The sequence below is a fragment of the Herpailurus yagouaroundi genome, unplaced genomic scaffold (genome assembly GCF_014898765.1).
Source record: "Herpailurus yagouaroundi ecotype Mexico unplaced genomic scaffold, PumYag 28, whole genome shotgun sequence".
Classification (NCBI taxonomy): Eukaryota; Metazoa; Chordata; class Mammalia; order Carnivora; family Felidae; genus Herpailurus; species Herpailurus yagouaroundi.
The window spans coordinates 40,219,156-40,242,302 of NW_024412376.1; the positions used below are offsets into that span (position 1 = coordinate 40,219,156).

Here is a 23,147-nt window from a genome sequence, read left to right on the forward strand (position 1 = left end):
CACTTTAAATGCTGGTATTGTCTCATTAGGATATATGTTTGTGTGTATTTCAGGGTATTTCCTTTGTTTTCTGCTCAAGAATATGATCAATAATGTCAAAATAAGACTAAAAATAAAATTCAAGTTTCCAGTTTTTCATTCTGATATAAACTAGACGCACCAACCATTTTTAAAATTGCTGAGCTTAGATGTCATTGTCCTAGCTGATGGGTCCAAGCCTCAGGGTGATTCTGCCTTTGGCATCACTGAAACTTAATGTGAACAATATCACTCAAAACAATTTCATAATAGGGCCTTTATTGTTGGTTCATTAGCATCCAGAGATGGTTTTGCAAGGGATTATTCCTTTCTATTCTGCAGGATATTTTTTCCTTTCTTCTCACTGACATTGTGTTTTTATCTGAGAAGATTGCTATGAGTGATCAGATGCCAGATACAACATGGGCTATTTATCTAAGTTCTGTTAAAAAAAAAAAAAAAGACCTGGGAAAGTACCCGTTCTGCCACTAGAAAAACTTTATAGTGTAAATTAGAATTCTAATATGCCATGGTGTCATATTATAGAACCCAGTGCCAATTTCATTGTAATCAGTTTACCAGGCATCCATGGAAACAACTTTTTTCCTGACTAAATTACTATACATCCACAAATTTTGGAAACAGAATCTACACAGATGCAGAATCTAAATAGAACAAAACAAAGAGTTGGCAATATTCCATTGAATTAGGGCAGTGGAGGCAAATAGTTGGTGTAATTCAGCCATCTCCCAACTTCACCCCCACAAATATTTTTATTTATTATTTGAATGTACTCATTCACTTATTCAAGGGCTTATTGAGCATCTACTATATGCTAAACACCTTCCTAGGCACAAGGGGATGCAGTTGTGATCTAACAGTCAAACATTTCTGCCAGCACAGAGTTTATATATAGTCTAGTGGAGAGAAACGAAATAAACAAAAGGGATTAAATATATACTGCATTACATGCTTGTAAATTATATGGCAGAAGGGAGCTTGAAAGGGGATAAGATGTCCTGGGGGGTGGGGGTGTTTTAATTTAAATTGAATGGCTAGGAAAATCTGTAGTCATAAGGTAACATTTGAGTAAACACTTGAAGGTGGTGAGGAATTGAAATAAGCAGATAACTAAGGAGAATTTCTAAGCAAATGGGAACAGGAAAGGCAAAGAACCTGAAGGGAAGGGTGTTTCAGGAAAGCAGGGAAGAACATAGAGTTGGAAGGAAATAAATGAAGAGGTGAATAGTTGGAGGTGAGGTTACAGAGCTAAAGAGGAGGAGTCATTATATGGTTTTTTGGCTTTGAGCCTGAGGGAAATGGGAAGGAAGCTTAACGTAGTGTTGTCTGAATAGAGGGATGATTTACTCTGGTTGCTGTGTAGAAAATAGACTTGGGGAAGAGTGGAGGTGGAGAAAGGCAGAAACGAGCACTATTAACTCAGAGTTATTGCAATAATCCAGGCAAGAGAGAATAATAGCTTGGAAGAGCTTGGTGGCAATGGAGATGATGAGAAATTCAGATTTTGAATACATTCAGAAAATGGAGCCAACATGACATGCTATATGGGATTGGATGTAGTTATGTGAGAGAAAAGAATTCAAAATCAAATGGTTTTAGCTTGAATGACTAGAAAAAAAAGGAGACATTTATGTGAAGAAAAAGATGAAATGTGCATGAAACAGTTTGGGGTGAAATTCGGGAGTTCACTTTTGGATGTAAATTTTGAGATGATTATTAAACATCTAAGTGATTGCTAAGTGATTGCAAGAGGTCAATGTAATTCCATACCGGTTATTAATGGAATATTTTTTCTCAACTAAATCTGAAATGGCATTTTTAATAAGAACTTCTAAACTAAAGAAGTGTACATTTAAAGAACAGAACTGAAGCATGTGAAACCCAATTGCAGGCAGGATAGCCATGCTTCATGGGATTGCAGGTTATGAAATGTCACGTTGCCCTCTCTTTCCTGGACCACAAGATCTCTTAGCACTGTTTCTCTTTGCATATTTTCTTTATTTTCCTAGTTGCTTTGTGATTTCCTCTGCTCTGTAACACATTGCTCTTCACAGCACTACTGTCAGATGGAAGATATAAATATGACTTTCCAACTTGGCTATCAAGAGCTAACCGCCCTACAAATTCCAGGAGAAAAAATTTCGTTGCCCAGCTTGTGTTAAGTATCTCCTCCTAGATCTAAATATCTGCATTGGGAGGGAGTTAGAGGTGGCAGTACCATAGGATCCCAATCCAAATAATAATTATTAGTAAAATTTTCCTTAAAGTAATTAAATTTGTTTCTTCTAACTTCATATATTGGTCTAACCATGTTATTCCATCTGAATGAATAGGCTAAATATCCCAAGACAAACGAAATTAGTTGCTGATCAGGATTTGGAACTTTGTGTATATAGAAATATTTTAAATAAACCGAAGCAATAGATTTAGAAAATGATCTTGAAGGAATAACTAAAACAATCTCTCCCTCCCCAACACACACACACCACAAGGGCATCTTAAGTACTCAGCATCTTCTTGGCCCTCATTTTCTTGGGCCTCTCCAGGATATCACAGGCATTTGTTTGCTGCTAAGCTAGTTCTGCAGGGGGCAAGGATTTGTACCACTTGCTGGCTTTCAGGGGTGAAATATTCCCATTATGGCCAATTTCAGTCTTCTAATGAGATGTCACTGAATGCAGAATTGGGAAGATATGTGTAAAATCTGTTCTTACTAGTCCAGCACATCACTGAAAGGGTTCAATTTTTCCTCCTGATATGTAGTGGGTCCTAAAGCCCCTTTTAATACTGAATCTGGGGTTTAGGGAGCTATTGAAACTGGAGGTATAAATTTGATTGCCATTAAGGAATATATGATCTTTAAAGACATGGGATTGGATAAGGACAGCAAAGGGGTGAATAGAGGATAGTGTTCAAGGCACAGAATATGATACCAAGTCAGAGAGAAGGAGGGAGAATCCTAAAAAAAGGCAGAGAAGAAGAAGTTCATGAAGGTAGGAGAAACCTAGACAGTTGACTCACCTGGAAACCCTGTGAACATCATTCCAGAGGAGATTGAAAAGATAGAAAGGGGCCACACTTTTCAGGGCATTACAGATAATGTTAAGATTTTTTTTTTTATTTATCATAAGGTAGTAATTGCATTATGTGTTGAATTGGAGATATTATAATGTTACAAGGATATTGATATCTTACTTTTGTGCTAGCCTGTAAGTAAAATTTAAATTTCCTTTCAGAAAGTCAGATGATTCAACACTGTCAAATTGGCCAATGTCCCAAAATATCTTGAAATTACACTTTTTAGGTAGATGGGTTAAAATAATGATTTTTTTTTTTTTTGGTTTTAAAACTACATATTATCTATATTCCGGATAAAAAGAACAGATTATAAAATATTCTAAACTTTAATTTGACTCAGCAGTTTAATGTACTAATTGATATGTTAGAAAAAAATAGAGACTGGGGTGTCTGGGTGGCTCAGTCAGTTAAGCATTCATCTTTGGCTCAGGTCATGATCTCACAGTCCGTGGGTTCAAGCCCTGTGTCAGGCTCTGTGCTGACAGCTCAGAGCCTAGAGCCTGCTTTGGATTCTGTGTTTCTCTCTCTCTCTCTCTCTCTCTCTCTCAGAAATAAATAAAAACATAAATAAATAAATACATACATACAAACATACATACATACATACCAGAGAATGGCATAACCTAGTGTGAACGGTGGCATTCTACTTTAAATTGTAGAGATTTTTTTTTCCGAATACAATATGAAAACCTTAACTAAGTTCTTGAATAGACATACAAGATTTAAAGCCTTTTAAAAAGCTGAAAGATTTGTGTTTGTTGCTTTTTATGTACATATCAAACTCAATTAGATAAAAGTTAGTAGCTGGAAATGGACCCACAGAATATTTTTAGTTCCTTTTTTATTGCAGGAAAATGCATTTCTCATCTCTCTTCCCACATAAATATTAATCTGGTTTCATGCTAGAGTCATAGAATAATCTTAAAAACCGAAGGGCCAGTGAGTGCCATTTGTGAATAACATCAACCATTCGATGGTCCCGATCATCTGTCATTGCACATTGTCATCTCAGCTGGGCGACCCTGGCAATATTGCAGCGGGCTATTGTTTATTGAGAAAGCTAATATTAGGAGAAGATGTGATAAGAATGCCTTTAAAAAAACTAATTGAGTGCTATCTGTTTTTGGCAATAGCATCTTGTATCTCTCTGTAGTTTATCGCTTTAGAGTCCTTTTTTTAGTCTTTTTATAAAATCCCATTATTTAAAAATCGAGGGCAGTGTGATGGCATGTAAGGAGCTTTATATATTAGTCTGATACTCAGCGATAACCCTTTGTCCTCTACTGCTCAACAAATCCTACTTTATTGAAAAACATGAGAAAACCTCAGAAAACATTTGAGATATGAGTGAGCCATAATCCCAGCATTCACTTCAAACATTATCCAAATTTTTATACTAATTTTTAGAAAGGAAAAAGTAAAGTAAAAATGTTGAAAACATTATTAAGGGTGGGAGATTTCTATTTAGTTAGTTATAAACTTACTAATTTTTTTTAGCTGATTCCTCTTATATCTGATTACAAAATCCCCAAATAGGGCAGAGAAGTGGAAAGATGCATAATAAAGAAAATATAGTGAAATATTAATTGTAGACTCTGACTGGTTTTAATTGTATAATTCTTTCACATTTTTGTTATGTTTGCAAATATTCGGTAATAAATCATTGGAAACTAAAGACTCAAATATTCCCCTGCTGGCCCTATCATTGAACATGCAGTAGATGTTTATTTATTTCGTCAAATGATTATTTATAATAAATGTAAATTAAAATAATCTTGTGGCATCAAATACTATTTGATAAGGAAATTCCATGCTTCCAATCTGAACTTAAAGAATCATAACTAGAGGAAAAATCAATGAATTACAATGTGTAGGAAAAACACAATGGAATAATAAGAAAATAGTAATGAGAATTTTACTTACATTTTTGAAAAAGATCTGGAAGGAAACCAGAATGCAAAAAGTTCCAGTTCCTTTCACAGAAGCACATTCACCTGATTAACTTTCAAACTAGTGTTTAAGACACTTTGAGAGTGGGAATTGTATTTTACTTCATATTTGTTTTTTCTACAAAAATTGCCATCCAGAGACAAAAAGTAGGAGCTAAGCCAGTTCCCAGTGACAGGGACTTTGTCTTTTGTTAGGATACTTTTCTGTTTGGCTGTGGCATCTGGGGACTTGGGCAAAGTTTTCAATCTGTCTTCTCCCTCCCTTCTGCAGGGGAAGAAGACGGGAGCAGAAGTATCAGATGGGCTGTAGGCGCCCATCTATGTAGTAGCACAAATACCAGCTGAACATATTTTTGGTCAGGTACAAAGAAGCAAATGGCTGTTGCTTTTCCCAAATGTTGTTTACCCTTCTGATATTCTTCCCAACAACCATCACGTATAAATATGTATGGTATTTATTTTAGTGTGCAGCTGAGTACAAATTCAGCAAGGTGCTCTGGTACCAATATTTATTCTTTGATATGAAGTTATTGAGCTTTTTAACTGAATGGATTTGGGACTTTTTAAAATGCCTACTCCTAGGCTGAACTCCATTTTGCTAATAAAGGATACGCTGGGGAAAAAATTGACAGTGTTTTCAAAAAAGGTTATTGCACCAAGGGTTTTGTGCAAAATTGTGGCAAAGGTAAGGGGCTTGGCATGGTTTTGATCTCCAGTTTTTATACACATGTCTTGTAGACATTTATAGTTTGTGGCAAATATCAGACATCAAATACAGTACCTACAGCCTTTTTTGAAACAATTTTTAGGGCAAAGGTGAGGCAGTAACAATAGCAGCACCAAAGGGTGTTGCACTAATTGTGAAAAGTGGCAGGAGATAGGAACTAGATACCAGGACATATTTTCTGGTTTAAATATACCAGAGAAAAGCAAAGCTAACAAACAAACTTACAAAACTTATTTTCATCAGAAACATTATTTTTAAGTGACTTAAATCAAAATCTATTTGATTTTGAATGTTCTACTTTCTGAATGATCTCTTTCCAAAAGGATATTAATATTCCTCAAATGGGAGCAAAGCACATCTTAGGCATGACCATCAAATGGTTTTCGTTAATGGTTTTGAAGCAGGGAATGGACAGGGTTACTAAAGGAAAGAGGATTAGGTGAGGAGGATGGACTGGAGTGTATGGAAAGATAAAACTGTCAGGTACTACAGCACCACAGTCTCTCAAAGTCATCAGCTCCAAGAACTGCTGCTGGAGAGCAGTAATACAGTTCCCACAATGAATACTGTATCAGTCAAGGCTCAGCACAGGAAATGAAAAGCACGCCAGATGTTTTAAGAAGAAGCGGATTTGATACAATAAATTAAGTACAACAAATCACCGGAGGGTGAAGGGATGGATTTTACTTTGAACTTCTGGGAGTGGCATTCAGACTAATGAAGGCCTGGGCCATCAGGGAAGCTACCACCTTGGCAGTTGCCATTGGAGCCATGAATTCAAGAACATCCAACAGTTGATCTGGAAATCAGGATGTGAAATTAGGAAGATTACTGTCGCAGTTCCAAATTCTCCTAGTCACTCAGGAATCTAGATAACAGTCTTTGGAACATTGTGGTGGAACAAACTTACTTTCGTTTTGTTTTATTTATTTGTATTTATTTGTTTTGTTTTATTTTATTGTCGTATTTGTTTTATTTTACTTTATCTGCTAGCAGAAAGGTGAAACAAATAAGGTAGAAAAAAATCTCCACATCCCTTTAGTCTTCCAAATCCTGTGAAAGTATAATTAATTGATAGAAGATAACACTCAGAGTCTTAGTTTCAAGGCCATCTTAGAAATAAATTGTTTTTTTTTAATTTTTTTTTTATTTGCAGTTGCTCTAAATCTAAAGGGAAGGTTGAAGGCAGGAATCAATCCCCAATATCCACTGCAGGGTCAATATTCAAGAATAGAAAATGCTTATAAATACTTATGTAATTATTTTACATTTAAATTCCTGGAGCTAAGATCATAATGTGTATAAAATATTTGAATAAAATATAAATATATATCAACTAAATATGTATGCGGGTAGTTAATATTCAGCCAAAGGCAAAAGCATGGAGTCTGTTGACCAGCTAGATTCAAATCCTGATCTTGCCATTTAATAAAAGGGCACCTGGGTGGCACAGTCAGTTAAGCATCTGACTTGGGCTCAGATCGTGACCTCGTGGTTCCTGTGTTCGAGCCCCACATTGGGCTCTGTGCTGACAGCTCAGAGCCTGGAGCCTGCTTTGGATTCTGTGTCTACCCCTCACTCTGCCTCTCCCCCACTCATTCTCATTCTCTCTCTCTCTCTCTCTCTCTCTCTCTCTCTCTCTCTCTTTCTCTGTCTCTCTCTCAAAAATAAACAAACATTAAAAAAAAAGTAATATGATCCTGTATGGTTATCTAACTGCTGTGGTTTTCTCATCTGTGGAACAAGAATTATGGTAGTAGCATCTCATAGTGTTAGTATCAAGGATAAGTGAAAAAATACATGTAAAATGCTTATGTAGGTGTCTGACCCATAACTGTTATTGCTAATGCTGTTGTTTTTGTCGTATATGGGAGTCGGTGTATGATTACCTCACCTACACTGCTTGGGTTTGAAGTACAGTAATAGGATTTACTAACATTGTGTCTGTGGGAAATTTACTTAAAATTTCTGTGCCTCGGTTTCCTCCTGTATAAAATTGAGATTATAATGGTACTGTCACACAGAGTTGTGATAAGAAATAAATTAAATAGTACACATAAAGTGCTTAGAACAATGTCTGACACAGAATAAGATCCAGGGTATTTTTGAAAACATCTTACATTTAGTTATTGAATTTGCTTTAACATTATCAGTCTAGTCAACATTTTCTTTCTGAAGGTTTAACACAAGGCTTTTGTTTTTGCAGTCCTTCTGAGAAGAAACAGAATAAACCTATTCTATTTATTATATCTTATAGACACAGATTGCATTATAGTCTCGGGCATGAAACTGTCTAGACTGGTACACAACATTCGTATGCTATCCAGATAGGATATGATGGATAGTATGTGTAGTTTTTTCACCACCAATACACTAGATGCCAATTTATAAAAATTCTAGGTGTAACGCCACTAATTTTGTCTCTCAAAAGCAAGGAACTGTGACAATAGAATAATTTTTTTTTAAAAAAGATGCACTTGAGGGTATGATTACAGATTGATTTTATTAAAGTTAAATTTGTTTATAAGGAAAAAATTAAGTTATAACTGGCAAATTTTAGAAAAAATATGTACTTTGGAGAACCACTCGGTTTAGTTGTAATTACTTTGTGATCAGAAAAACCCCCTTCATTCACATTTCCATTCTGCCTCTTAGTGTCTGTGTGACTTAACCTTTTTGGGCTGCAGCTTTCTCCATTCTAGTATGGAGCCAGCTTACAGTGTTCTTGGTAAAAATTACCTTTAAATTTACAACTATCTTCACACCCAGAGGCTTAGTAGGCACATATTCTGGAATTCTTTTTATTCTAATATTTAGGGAACATTTTACATTAAATGATTATATTTTGAACCTAAAGCTTATTATTAGTAATGGATTCTATGACTTTATGACCAACGGTACAACTTTAGAGTAGAAAAGCAAATGTGATGCCATGTAAAGATAAATGAAAGAAATACGATTAGACTTACAAATACTTGAAGCATCTTTATCTGAAAATGTATGTGCTACTCAATTGTGTTTTGACTGTGAGCTTTAGGCTCCGGTCAGCTCTGTGATTACCTCAGTGAATTGAAGTTCAAACGTTGATATTTGGTTCCTTCTCAATCTTGAACAAGTTACTTAACCTGTTAGCTTCAGCTTCCTCGTCTGTGAATAGGGATGATTAAAGTACTTACCATAGCATCAAATAAGCAGCTAGTGCCCAGTAAGTTACAATAAATGTTAGCAGTTATTGCTATCATCATCATCATTATCATCATCATTAAGCATCTGTTACATGTTTCAAACTCTGATCGAGGGTTTCACTACTAAAGTATTTGATATGGAGAGACAGGTTAGTGAATCATTCCTCTGTTAAATATACTAAGTTATACCCCTATTTATAACTTGAGTTATAGACTGGTCATATTATTTTGACTAATAGATTGTACATTTATTTTTAAAATATTTTTTGAATTTGAAAAATGATACAGTACAATGTTTAATAACAATTTAATATTTACTATACATTTTACTCATTTAACTCATTTACTGTGTGTGTTTTGCTCATATATTAACTCATTTATTCATCACAACTATAAATAGTAATATAGTAATTATCCCCATTTGAAAAATGTAAAAAATGAAGCAGAGAGAGAGGGTGTTTCAAGACCACACAGATGGTAAGCTGAGATTGATAATTTAGACCTAGACAGTATGGTCTGGAGTTGGTCTTCACAACCATCATTTCATGCTGCCTAACTGAAACTCTGGAGTAATGCTGTTTGGGTGTTTATTCACAGTCCACCTCTTAATTGGGCAAGTTACTTAGCCCCTCTACGCTGGGTTTCCTTATCTATTCAATCATTAAAACATTAGCAGTTACAATGTTAGAGTATTTTATTCTCTGAAATTAGTGGGTGTGGGAATAGACTGATTATTGCCTAAGAAATCAATCATAGTAGAAGAAAAGTGCCTTTCCAGAAACATACATGAAGGAGGTAGAGATGTAAGATAAGGGCAGCATTCCAAGAGTAGGTACACATTAACAGCATGGGAACAGAAGGAGAGAAATAGGGAAGGATCATGACTGTGGGGACATTTCTTGATGTTTAGATGAAAGAGAGGTAGAAAGATAGATTTTTTAGCAGTTAGCATGTGTGATTAATACCACAGGGTACTGACCAAAGAGATTCGTAGGATTGATACAGGGGAGCACTAATACATAGAGAAACAAATAGAAAGAGACGGTTTTTAAAGGAAGTTTCAAATGGGTGTGCAAAAGTATTGACTGTCAAAAAGATGTCCAAAGATAACTTTAAAATAATTTTAAGAAGCTACATTTGGGGCATATTATTATGGGACTGAGTAAGATTTAGAATTCATCATCATTGCTTCAGATTTTGCCAGAAATGGAATCTCATGGATCCATGACTTGTATTTGAGTTTCACTGTGGGATCTATAACCTGGAAATTTAAATACAACTTTCTGCTCAGCATTAAAATTACTTTGTACTTGAGCCACAAATACATTTCACCATTTTTATTTTTCTGATCAAAGGATAGCATAAAGGAGAGGGATGTCAACAAAACTGAACTTGCACCCATTATAATTTTGCTTAGAATGCCCTGTTCAAGACAAGATATGCCTAAAAGAGAAGCAAACCTATTCAGTACCATATAAATTTACTAAATGGAGGAAGTCTAAAGAAGTCCTTCATTAAATTTCCAATGGGATGAGTTTTAACCAAGTCTCAATGGAGACCTGGTTTCTGAAGAACTCAAAAATTCTTCTGTTCAAAGAATGTTCATGTCAGATAAATGCGGATCTCTGTGAGTGTGAGAATGTGCTCACTGCTGTGAAACTTAGAATTAAACAAGTTTTTGTTGTTATTGTTGTTATTGCTTTTAATCATTGGTTCAGACTAATTATAGTTGTTTAAAAAAAAAAAAACTCGAGAAATTCATGAGAGGTACCAAAGGGAGAAAAAGACTTGGTAGACATGGATAGAACATGCTACTAAATATCTAGAGATGGCCATCTTTGGAAGTAGAGTGCTAAGTGTGAATCTAGAAGGCTTAGAATCGGGGCTTTTTATGAACTCAGCTCCACAAAATTCTTTCTGGGGTGCACTAACTCACTGCAAAATAGTTGCCAAATCCTCAGCCTGAAAATTAATTTCCATGATTTGTCAGCAATAGTAGAATGAATCTTAGAGAATGAGGAACAATTGGATCATGTTTGCATAGCAGCTTCATATGGTAAAGACATATTGACGAACCTTAGTTTTCATTATAAGTTCAGAGGCCCATCTGAGTTGTTGCTAATGACACCAACACGATATGAGGGGATAAAAGAAGTGCTTCCATTAGCCTCTGGCATCATGGAGCTTGGAAAGCTGAAAACTCTTGGAGACAGAAACACTGCAGGTGTACCTCAGCCCTTTGGAAGTGGGGACCTATCAAATGAGATCATGGTTGGTGGAGATAAGTGGGTTCTTCTATCCTGATCAGAGGATACTTAGAGCCAACTTTGGTCTTACATTAATCTTAATTATTTGCTTCCAGTGCGGCAAAGTCAATATTACTGTTAGATATTTCTCAGGTGTGGGACAAGTGCCTAGACTGCACAGCATTTTGGTAGTGTGAAGTGGTCCCACTTTTGCTTGGGTGTGACAGAGCGACACCTAGTGGTAAAGTTTAACTGAGCATATTTGTTCTGTGAACATACCCAATTCTAAGCCTTTTTACAGATGTAAACACTGTATAGAAAGGGATTATATGATCAATAAATATGCTTACTCAAAGTGTAAGGTCTGGGAGAAGGATATTTAAGACGCTCTACCAGACTGAGTCTTTTGTTGTTGTTAAGTTTATTAGAGAGGGGAAGAGAGAGAGAGACAAAGGGCACAAGTGTGTGCACACACATGTGAGGGAGGGGCAGAGAGAGAGAGAGAGAGAGAGAGAGAGAGAGAGAGAATCCCAAGCAGGCTCCACACTGTCAGCATAGAGCCCCGTGCTGCCACTGGGGTTCAAACCCACAAACCATGAAATCATGACTGGAGCCACAGTGGGACGCTTAACCCACTGAGTCACCCAGGCACCCCTCCACCAGACTGTCTTAACAAGATTTCCAGAGTCATGCTCATATGAGAAGGGAGAGGTGGAAGGGCAGGAAGACGGGCTGTTTTGGTAGACCTCTTGGAAACACTAGATAGGTTTATCTATCTGATTTATCTAAGAAGAATGAACAAAATGAAGATTTTATATTTCTCAGAATTTCACTTGGTTATGTGTGTGGGTGGAAGAGGCAGCATTGTGTGTTAAAAACCAACTAGGGACTATATTTTCACTGGTTTTCACATCAGAATGCAGTCACATCATGGTAAATACAGAATGTGTCTAGGAAAAAGTTAGAGGAAACAATATGGTGGTTCATTGGAAAAGGGTTGTTTGCTTATCCGGAAGTGGCATTCACAAAGCAAGTACACTTTAAAGAAAATAACAACAAAATACCCAGTAAATTAATAAATATCTGGCAGGGAAGATTGTGACAAACTAATCTCCATCTCAGTGGAGGAGGACAAAAAAGAAGAGAAAGGGGGATAATAATAGACACAATATAAGAATTTATGATACATTCAAATCTAAATCAAGTGCTTTATGTATATTTTCTTATTAAATTCCTATACTATTCCTTTGAAGTAGGTACTGATATTGTCTTCATTTTACAGATGAAGACATGCAAAGTCATCTTTCTTAACATCACAAAGGTGCTAAGCTAAAAATGCCAATATTTTAGTCTTTTAGTATTTTGGTCTTTCTGATCCCAAAGTTCATGCTCTTGGCTCTCTACTAAAAATTTCACAAGAATTTTTATCACTTCTTGGTGAGATATTGACCATTCTGCTTTGAAAAGTTTGTCCATTAAATGTCCTTATCTAAATCCTGTTAAGATCAATTGGATTTCAATTAGAATGCAATAGATTACAACATACATGGTTTAAACCTTCTTTGCTCTTTTCCATTGTGCACATATATTGGAATACTTTAATTTTTTTGTGATTGTTTCTTTTCAGAGGCAGTTCAGCAATTTGAATCTTCACTCTGCTGTTGTCCTAATGTAGATTAAAATGAATAATAAAGCACTTGAGTATTTTCTGGTAGATTATTGTAATAATACCATACCATTTTCATTTTGTTGTTGTTGTTTTATTTTGTTTTGTGTTGTTTACTGGCTTCTTGGAGTTCATTTTCTGCTTGGTACAAGGCACGCTGTTGCAGGGTATCAGAAAAGCTTGTGTTTGGCTTGGATAGTAAAGAGAGGGCTTCTCTCAACTTCCTTTTTGGTATTTTGCCGTTTTGACATAAGAGAACCCAACTGTTTCTGCTTGCTGCAGACTGCCTCATCTATGGGGAGGGGAGTGGAGGGTCTCTGATGAACCTCGCACCTCCTGAAGCCTGGTGGCTCATGGGGGCCTCTCAGGATTGGGGCACTCCTTTTGACAAGGAGTTGGAGAACAAATGATGCTCAAAGGATGTACTAAGTTGGAAAACATCCAGGGAGAAATGCATTTGGACGTATTTTTTTTTCTAGGTTTTAAGATGTGAGTTCTCTGGATGGGCCTCCTCCTTATGTTAATCTCATGTATTTGTTTGGAATATTAAGATCTTTCCTTGATTCCCTCCTACAACCTCCCCAGAAAAAATGATCTACCTCAGCTTAGAGAAATTTCATATTTGTGCCTTTTTTATACAGATTGTATAGTCTTTGGCTTTTATTACTTTGTCTTTTTATAACACTTTTAAAAATATGATGAAGAATTTCCAATTGAAAACTCTAAAATTCCTCTTGTTGTTTTCATCTTTCATGTCTTTGCTTCAAAGCTGTGTCACTTAGCCATTGAGCAGAGAATGAGATCTGGGTATTGGAGGCAGTCCTAGCCACTATTATATGATGCTGGCGAAAGGGCTCTTATTGAGAGTGGATTTCTTTTAATTGGGCCTGAAAGATCCAAAGAAAGTTTCTAACAAGGTGGAAGTGGCTGGTATGCTTTGTCTTAGTAGTTATGAGCACTGAGTACTTGGAAAAAGGAACTTGTCCCAGGCATCTATTAAAGGATAACACACTAAGGCCAAATACATTCTGTTCCAAATATAAGGATAACACCATATTAAAAATTCAGAATTCTATTCCCATAGTTTATTACATAAAAACTTTTAGGGAAAAATTATATAATAATATCGATAGATACTAAAAGTAGCAATTGAGAAAATTCAACAATGAGTCCAGTCAACCAATCAATTAGTCAATCAATAATCAATTTGCAAGGAAATCTAAAGAACTACATATTTAAGGTAGGAGCAAGAAAGATACTCAATAAAGAATATAAAACAGAAGAAAAATGACTTTAGTTTTATAAAAATTTCAAAACTTTTCTATGAAAAAATACCATAAACAAACCTATTTTTAAAAATTGACTTGGAGTAGAATTGCATTTTATGAGACAGAGTTTTAATATGTTGAACTGTTTAAAATTGAGCAAAAGAGGATAATCTAATAGCAAAATAGACAAAAGATGTAGAGAAACCACTCACAAAAAATCCAAAAGTCGTTGAATATATGCAAAGTTGCTCAGTCACTAGAAGATGAGGAAACTCAATGGATTAGCAGCTTTTAGACTGGTCACAATTAAAACAAAGCAAGTAAAACAATGATGCCTATTGTGGCTAGGTTATGAGCAAAAGTATTGGCACACATTGCTGGTATAAATTGCATTTCATCCTGTTTTAGAAAACATGTTGGCAATATCAATTAAAATTAAAAATATAAATACTTTTGACTCTGCACTATATCTTGGGAATTGGTCACATGGAAATGACAGTGCTACTAAATAAGCATGCTTATTTTAAGCATTATTTTTATTTGGAAAAACTGAGGAGCAAAGTAAATGCTAATCAATAAAGCAACATTATGGTCCATTCACATCACAAAATACTATGCACCACTTAAAATAATGAATTAGAGCTATACTGGTTAGCATGGAAAGATTTCCATCAATTCTTCTTGAGTGAAGAAAGCAAAATATGTATAATATGATGGCAATTTTGTAAAAAAAAATAAGCATTATCAAAATTATTGAACACTCATTAATCTGCAAGACACTATTTTAGAGATTAATGCAGTGACACAAAAATTATATTACCTGATATTTTGAAGAAGGACAAATGATGCTCAAGGGATGTACTAAGTAAAAAGGCAAAAGAATTATATAATGTAACATAGACCTGCTTTAAAAATGAATGATTTAAATAGTGCTATGGTTTCCAGTGAGTTATTATAAAAGGTTCTGCAATTCATATGTGGATCAGAAATTACCTATATAGCCCAATAAGTCATGTTAGTATTATGAGTCTTAGTTTCTTTTTTTTTTTAATTTTTTTAATGTTTGTTTATTTTTGAGAGAGAGAGGCAGAGTGTGAGTGGGGGAGGGGCAGAAAGAGAGGGAGACACAGAATCTGAAGCAGGCTCCAGGCTCTGAGCTGTCAGCGCAGAGCCCGATGCGGGGCTTGAACTCACAGACCACAAGATCATGACCTGAGTGGAAGTCGGACGCTTAACCGACTGAGCCACACAGGCGCCCCTGAGTTTCTTATAATAATATTAATGACAGCATCTGGTATTGGTAGAAAGAGAATTTGAGATAATATAAGTAAAGCACTCAGCACTGTGCCTGGCAAAGAATGAATGTACATTAAATGGAAGCTATCCTTCTCATTGTCAATATTATTGTTTTTCAAATGCTGAGGTTGTGTATTTTTTTGAAAGAATAGCAGAGGTGAAGTTCCCTTCTCATCACATCACATTAGCAAGAACATGCTACCAATATGAATTATTTCTCGTGATATTAACCTCGATCAATGGGCCAAGATATGTTTGTCTGGTTTCTCCACTTGCTATAAGTTACTTTCTCCCCATCCACCCTCTGCAATCTTTTTTTTTTGAAAGTGCATAACTAAATCCAGCTCACACTCAAGGAAGTATGAATGAGATATTAAACATTTTCTCTGGGAAGTGGGAATATCTACATAAATTATAAAGAATTCTTATGTAATGAAGATTTTTTCTCCCCTCTTTATTTATTCAATCATTTATTTACATGTACTCCTGTATATTTCTTTTATACTTTAAGTTATAATCTAATACTACATTCTTTTGTTGTTGCTATTTTTCAGATTATTCCAGTTTTAGACATTGGGTGCTTTTTCACGTAGACTCCTGAGTCCCTGTGACATGCTCCTGTCCTGTTTTTGGAGCTCTTCCTTACTTTCTGACATTACAAGATTCTGAAGATTCATCTTATGTTGTCCCTGCCTTGGCCCTAGAGCCAGCCATTTCTCCAGGGACTCTTGGTTCCTTTTATTGGAGAGTAGTCTTAAGAAACCAAAATCTGGGCACTGGGATGTGTTCATTGTTACTGAGGTCTCCAGCCTCCCTCAGTAGACAGATCTAAGAAATATATATATATATATATATATATATATATATATATATATATATATATATATAAAATATATATAAAATATTATTCTTGGATTACTTGATTCTTGGATTACTAACCCAAGTTTGTAAACATAGTTATAATTATTTCTCTATGTATCTATCTGCATCTATCCATTTGCATTTTTTCATTAGCTTCCAGTTTCTAGGCAAAACATTGTTTTTTCAAGTTACTTAGGTCAGCTCTTTTTCCCTTACCCCATTCCATAAGTGGATATTACTTGTGATGAAACTCGTATTTTCTGATTGCACAGCAAGTAGAGTTTCATACTCAAGTTTTTCACATAGAAAATATTTCCCTGTTAGTAACCAGACTGCTTTCCTCTTAGTAATCTGTAAGCTACATCTCTAACTTGTGTGTTTTTATGCTGGTCTTGTTGCTTATATGTACGATCAACTTTTGTCCTTCTTTCTTACTTACTCTTTGCCAGGCCCCCACCTATAATAGGGCTGCTCTCCTGTTTCTTTTCATCTTGTGAGAGACATCCTCAGTGTGACCTCTTTTCTTTGATGGCCTCCTGAGATTTAACTCCTGTGCCTGGACCTTGGGAACCTTGGGACCTTAGGAATCGTTCATTGGCATTCAGCCTTAGCATCTGCCTTAGCCCCAGTAGAGAAGTGCATCTACTCGATTCTCTCCCTGTCCTGACCTCTGGCCTCCTCCAGTCAGCCAGTCTTCTCAGAATTCCCATTCCCACTTAGAAATCTCTACAATCTCAATGGCTCTCCTCATACCACATTGGGCTGCAATTTGTTCTGGGAGGCTGCACAACCCTTACCTAGACCCTCCCCGCAGCTACTGTCACAACACCATATTGGCCACTTGGCTTTGTGTTTCAGAAGAATCATGGCCCCTTCAACAAAACTCCTTTACTCCTAAATCTTTCCACAAACTCTAAGTGCTTTCTGTCATTGAGATTTCCATTTTTCCATTCCCTCAGGGCAAGGTACAAGGGGAAAGGCTGCCTGGCCCTTTCTCATGAGAGCATCAATAACTTTTCTTTTGTTCCCCTCTAGTTTGCTAGTCCAATTCTTTTTCACTTTTTAGATTTATTTATTTATTTTGAAAGGCAGGGGAAGTGCAAAGAGAGGGAGAGAGAATCCCAAGCAGTTTCCACACCTAGCACAGAGCCCAATGCAGGGCTTGATCTCACGATGGTGAGATCATGACCTAAGCAGAAATCAAGAGTCGGACGCTTAACTGACTGAGCCACCCAGGTGCTCCTGTTTTATATATTTTTTTATAGATTACAAAGAGGAACCCAACTATTTAAAAACTCAATAATGGAATATTTGTTACCTATTTACATAATTTTTCCTTGTTTCAAACTGGTAAGTGTCAGAAATGAGGTGATTTATTTTCAGTCACCTTCAAGGAAACCATTACTATTGCCTGAATGGCAGAACCAGGAGCTAAGAGAGGTGAAGAGTCAAAAGCCAAACTTTAATATTTCAAAACAATATCCAACCACATATATGCACACATATGTATATGTAGATACGTATATAGTCACAAAGGTAGTCACACATAGAATTTTCTACCTACTTTTATGCAATCTGTTATTTCTTTGAAAGAAGTCCTCATAATTGGTTATTTCTAGGATGTCTCACATGTGCTCATAAATACCCAACTCTAGGCTAAAAATAGACTTCTACACTCTGCTGTCACTCTGAAGTGCAGGAAGCCTAGCAAAGGTGTCTTGCTGCTGCCATTGCTGTCAGCACCTATGCAGGCCATGCCATGCTGATTCCAACCTGCAGAAGGAAAAACTTCTCCCTTGGACTTTGAACCCATGTTACCTCAATCTCAGTATGCCCTGTGCTCTCAGCATCCCAAGGGCATGGTGTAGGGAAACAGCTTTTTCAGTTCCCTTGTCATTTTCTCACTGGGGCCTTTCTCCCACAAAGTATCTCCCACAGAGTATCCAGATGGGGGGTGGGGTGGCTGTGGGGGGGAGAGGGAAGAGATGGATAGGGAATAAGGAAGTGGAAAGTCAAAGCAAAATCATCTTAGCAAGAGGCAATTCAAATTACATAAATATACCCATCCCTGCCAGCTGCCACTGTCTTCCTAGACCAAGACGGAATATTCAGCTAACTCTTCCTGTATTAAGAGATTTTCCCCAAGAGAAGTTCTTGCTTTCTTTACAGAAAGGTCCTTGGAGGATTTGTTATGCCAGTCTTCTGGACATACACCTGTTTGAAATTCTAAAGTGCACAACATGCAGGTTCAAACTTGGACCCTGCCATATACTAGCACCAAATGTAACAACTTAAATATGTCCTTAATTGTTTGTCATCTAGGACTATATATGTGCTATTTATAGGCTCTGATAATCTTGCTGGTGGGCAGGGCTGTGATACCATGTTAGGTAGTTGCTTTCATTTATTTTTTCTAACTAAATCTCTATGAGTAACATAAAATTACAGGGTTTTGTTTGTTTGTTTATTGTTTTTGGTTTGTTTGTGGGGAAATGAAGACTCAGAAAGGTCTAAGCTGGTGCCCTCTACATCACCTCATAACACTTAGCATGACCCTGCACAAACAGGGTTCAACTGATACTCAGTGACATAAATGTATATTTTACTTTTTACATAATCCACATTCATTTTCTTTCCAAGTTCCTTTACAAAGGTTCATTTTGAAGCATTCACAGGAGGTAGCCAATAGTGTAGAATAATACATATCCTTGAAGAGGTCAGAGAGATTGCATGAAAAATAATGAAATAGATTTGTGAACCTGAAAGTCTGGAGGTGGTTAAAAAGAAAACAGAGGGCAAAGCATACTTTCAATCTTTGAGAAAATTTTAGTATCCTTTCCTAAAAATGCAGCTAATGAAATGCATATTTTCAGCATATTATCTATTTAATTTGAATAATTCTCCAATTTAAATCATTTCTTTAAATTATTGAAGTATAAACAAAGATATCTAACTCATGATTATTTATTCATTACAATAAAAATGACTTTCTATTATATATTGCAATCTAGAAACTTGAAGACCTCTAACATTGTTATTTTTACATAAATGGTATGTTCTGTTGAAAATATGGATAAACAAACAGAACTAAAGCTAAATTATATTTCCACTCACTATTAACATGTTGCTCTTTTAATATTGTGGGTGTTGCCCCACGCATATAATTTTTTTCTTTTAACGTTTATTTATTTGTGAGACAGAGAGAGACAGAGTATGAACGGGGGAGGGGCAGAGAGAGAGGGAGACACAGAACCGGAAGCAGGCTCCAGGCTCTGAGCCATCAGCCCAGAGCCCGACGCGGGGCTCGAACTCATGGACCACGAGATCGTGACCTGAGCTGAAGTCGGATGCTTAACCGACTGAGCCACCCAGGCGCCCCCGCATATAATTTTTTTAAAAAACTGGGATCATTTTGTGGATACTGCTTTGTAATCTGTTTTTCCATTTAAAATAACTTCGTAACATATAGGCATTTGCTAACGTATGTTTTTGTGATGTATTTTAAAAGCCTTGGTTGAAGTTGCTTTCTTCTATAGGGGTTTTTCCAACGACAGGGGTTTGTTGGCAGACCAACAAACTCTACACTTACTGAAATTTTTTTGGACCACACAGGTGACATGAACTGGAACATCAAACCAGGGCCAGGCTTGGGGTTCAGTTGTATCTACCCAGCCTCACAGAGATAGGAAAGTTCCCTGGCTGTTTTTCTTTGAAGTGTTCTTTTCCTTTTCCTTTCCCCACCTCCCCACCCTCCACTCTCCTTCCTTTTCCTCCTCTTCTCTCCTCTCCTCTTCCCTCCCCTTCCCTTCCTTTCCCAGATCCTCACCCTTCCCCCTGTCCTTCTCTTTCTTCCCCTCTGCTTCCCTTCCTATTCTTTCCATACCCTGCTCTGCTCTGCCCACCTCTCCCCTCCCTTCCCTTCCCTTCCTTTTCTTTCCCTTCCCTTCCTTCTCTCTTTTTTAACATCATTCTGCCTACTCTGATGCTGTATCCCTCTAGGGCCCCACCCCTTCATTGTGGTCTCCTGATGAACTCCCCATTTTGAATGGACCCTATGCTTTATCTCCTGTCCCCACTCCCTTCATAAGGCTGAATAAAGTTCAGGTATCCAGGGTTCTGCAGAAAACCTCAGTCCAAAACAACAAAACAAAACAAAACTGATTTTGGCACTCAAATATCCACTATAGATTACTGATTTTACTTTCTTTTTGGCCTCTGCATTTTCCTACTTCTCTGCCAGCTTAGCAATGCCATTAAAATACATATAGTATTTTATTCAAGATTTGACTTGTTTTAATCAAAAGGATTGTTCTCTGCTATATGATGAAAATGAAGGTCAAGGCTATTTACTTTGAAAGGTTAAAAATATATCATGTATACTTATATTTTTATTCTTCCTAAAATTAAATGATCCTTTATTTAATTGAACCATTTATAAAATAATGGATTATATAATTTAGGATTCCACTCCCAATCCCACTCCTGATCACCAACTAGGATTCTGGTCATCCGTGTGTGAATTTTTCCCTTACACCAACGAGTAATTCTTAGATACTAACTGGGTGTCCTGGATCCATGTCTCATCCAGCAGCCACACAAGAGTTCACTCAGGGCCACTTCATTAGGGCAAAAGATGCTCCCAGTGCTTTTATCACTTAGAAAATTACAAAGGTTTTAGCAGTTCAGTGCCAAGAATCAGAAGGCAGAGACCAATGTATTTTTTCTATTATCTCACATAATTGTTAGTGAAATATCTTTATAAAGTTTATATATTATAACATCATGGTGTATGTAATCACAATACAGCCACTGTATCTTGAATATTTATGAAGTATCAGACAAATCTTTTTTTTTAACTAATAGACTTTATTGTTTTAGGAGTTTTTGGATTATAGAAATATTGGTGGAAAGTAGAAAGTGCTCCCATATACCTCCTTACACTCCCTTCTCCCATTTCTAATTATTAACGCCTTGCATTAGTATGGTATATTTATTATAAATAAAGGGTAAATATTAATACATTATTAAACATATGTCTTTTGATATATGGTTTTTTTGGATCCTTTCAACAACTGAACAAAATAGATATTATCCCCACTTCAAAAATAAGGAACCTAAGGTTGAGCACTAAGTCTGGATTCACTGACAAATGTGTAGAAACAAGATCTTGGACCATTATCTTCACTATTTTTTCTATTTTAAGTAATTTGAGAAATCCTATATTTTAACTGTCTTCTGTCTGATGAAATGTATGGTTGGTATTATATATAATTAAAAAACATTCACAACAGGAAATCATTTTTTTCCTGAGATCTGATCTTTAGAACTAACATGCTTATCTTATATAACTACTAGATTAGAACACCAGTTGGTGGCTACCAACAATCACAGTTGGAATGATAATTACTAATTATTTTATAAATACTCTGAATGTGGTATAATTTATTTATGTTATTAGAAGCCTTGGTATTTGTCTAATGGCAATATAGATAACATAAAACAGCAACAGTGCCCTGATTCTTCTTTTGCAACACATCAAGTCATTAAATTCCTTGTAGTAATGTGGATTGTTCTCCTCATAACTTAAACTATTTTTTTGTTGTTTTTGCTTCATAACAGCAATAGGTCCTAAAAGGCAAAAACATACTACCATATCTGTAAATTAGTGTGTGTATCATGGTAGACACATTAAATCTATGGCTTTTGTTTCTCATTTGGAAAGTCATTTTATCCAAAGATGAATCTAGTACAAGCAATCTATATAAATAGTAGTTTACATTGATTTGAATATCCATATCAGAACTGAGTATGTTGTATTGTAAAAAATAATAATAATACTGTTGCTCTTATGATCAAACATATGTTGCATCTAACTTATTTGAAGTACACTGTATGTTGGGATCCAGGTTCTGTCATCCCTTCTCTCAGCTGCTTGGTTTTATAGTAACTCTTGCTGAGTCTCTTGTCATGATATATAATGTAGTACAATATACCTGAAAGAAATGTGTCCAACTCAAACTTTTTAATGTTCTAGAACAACTATAATTTATTTCCTATAGTATTTTATGATTTCAAAATCATGGCACATTGTCATATTATTTGAAAATATATTAATGTAGTTATATATTTGTCTTATAGTGAACGGACATCCAATACTCAAAAGAGCTAACATCCGGATTGTTGGAAAGTTAGTATCCAGATCTATAAGAGAAAGGAAAATGAGGCATTTATCAAAAGAAGTAGAATAATGTTTCAACACAATGTTGTTATCTTAAGAGTTGAACCTTTCTACCCAAAGATACATTAACATCGACCATGGATTAATTATATATCAACAGGAAAAAATGACAAGCATCTTTGGATATCAAAAGAAGGATTTCAACAAGTCAGTTTATAATTTCAAAATATCTTTGGATGAACCATTCACTGGCTCTTCTTCACTAAAAGCTACTCTTATCATAATGAAGTTGAAACCTCTTAGTGTCAAGTGTTCCTTTCGTTGGACTTTAATTTATGTTGTTCCATTACCAATAAATGCCATAAAGAGACTTTACAATTTTTGTTTCTAAAAACTCTCTTAAATTTTTTGGAAATTGTTTCTCAAAATGTGTTTTAAACTATATGACTTTATTAGTGTAGTCTAGTATTATTTTTCCCTATTGTCATTCGTCACTTGTGAAAAACTGGAAGTCAATATATAGTGTTCCTGAGTTGCTTGCCTTAGTTCAGAAAGGATTTGAGGCACAGTTGGACAGTACCAGTTTCTTAAGAATCTTGAATTTAATATTATCTGTCTATCTATCTATCTATCCATCCATCCATCAGGTTATCT

General features: G+C 35.8%; 1 protein-coding gene across 1 annotated transcript in view; it reads left to right on the forward strand.

The window, feature by feature from the left end:
• IQCM (IQ motif containing M) overlaps positions 1–22,868 on the forward strand; it is a 482,806-nt gene extending 459,938 nt beyond the window's left edge. Inside the window, exon 14 of the mRNA XM_040472682.1 lies at positions 22,454–22,868. Coding sequence (XP_040328616.1) covers positions 22,454–22,563 — 110 coding nt within the window. The 3' untranslated portion in view covers positions 22,564–22,868. The remainder of the gene's footprint in view (positions 1–22,453) is intronic.
• Positions 22,869–23,147: the final 279 nt, after the last annotated feature.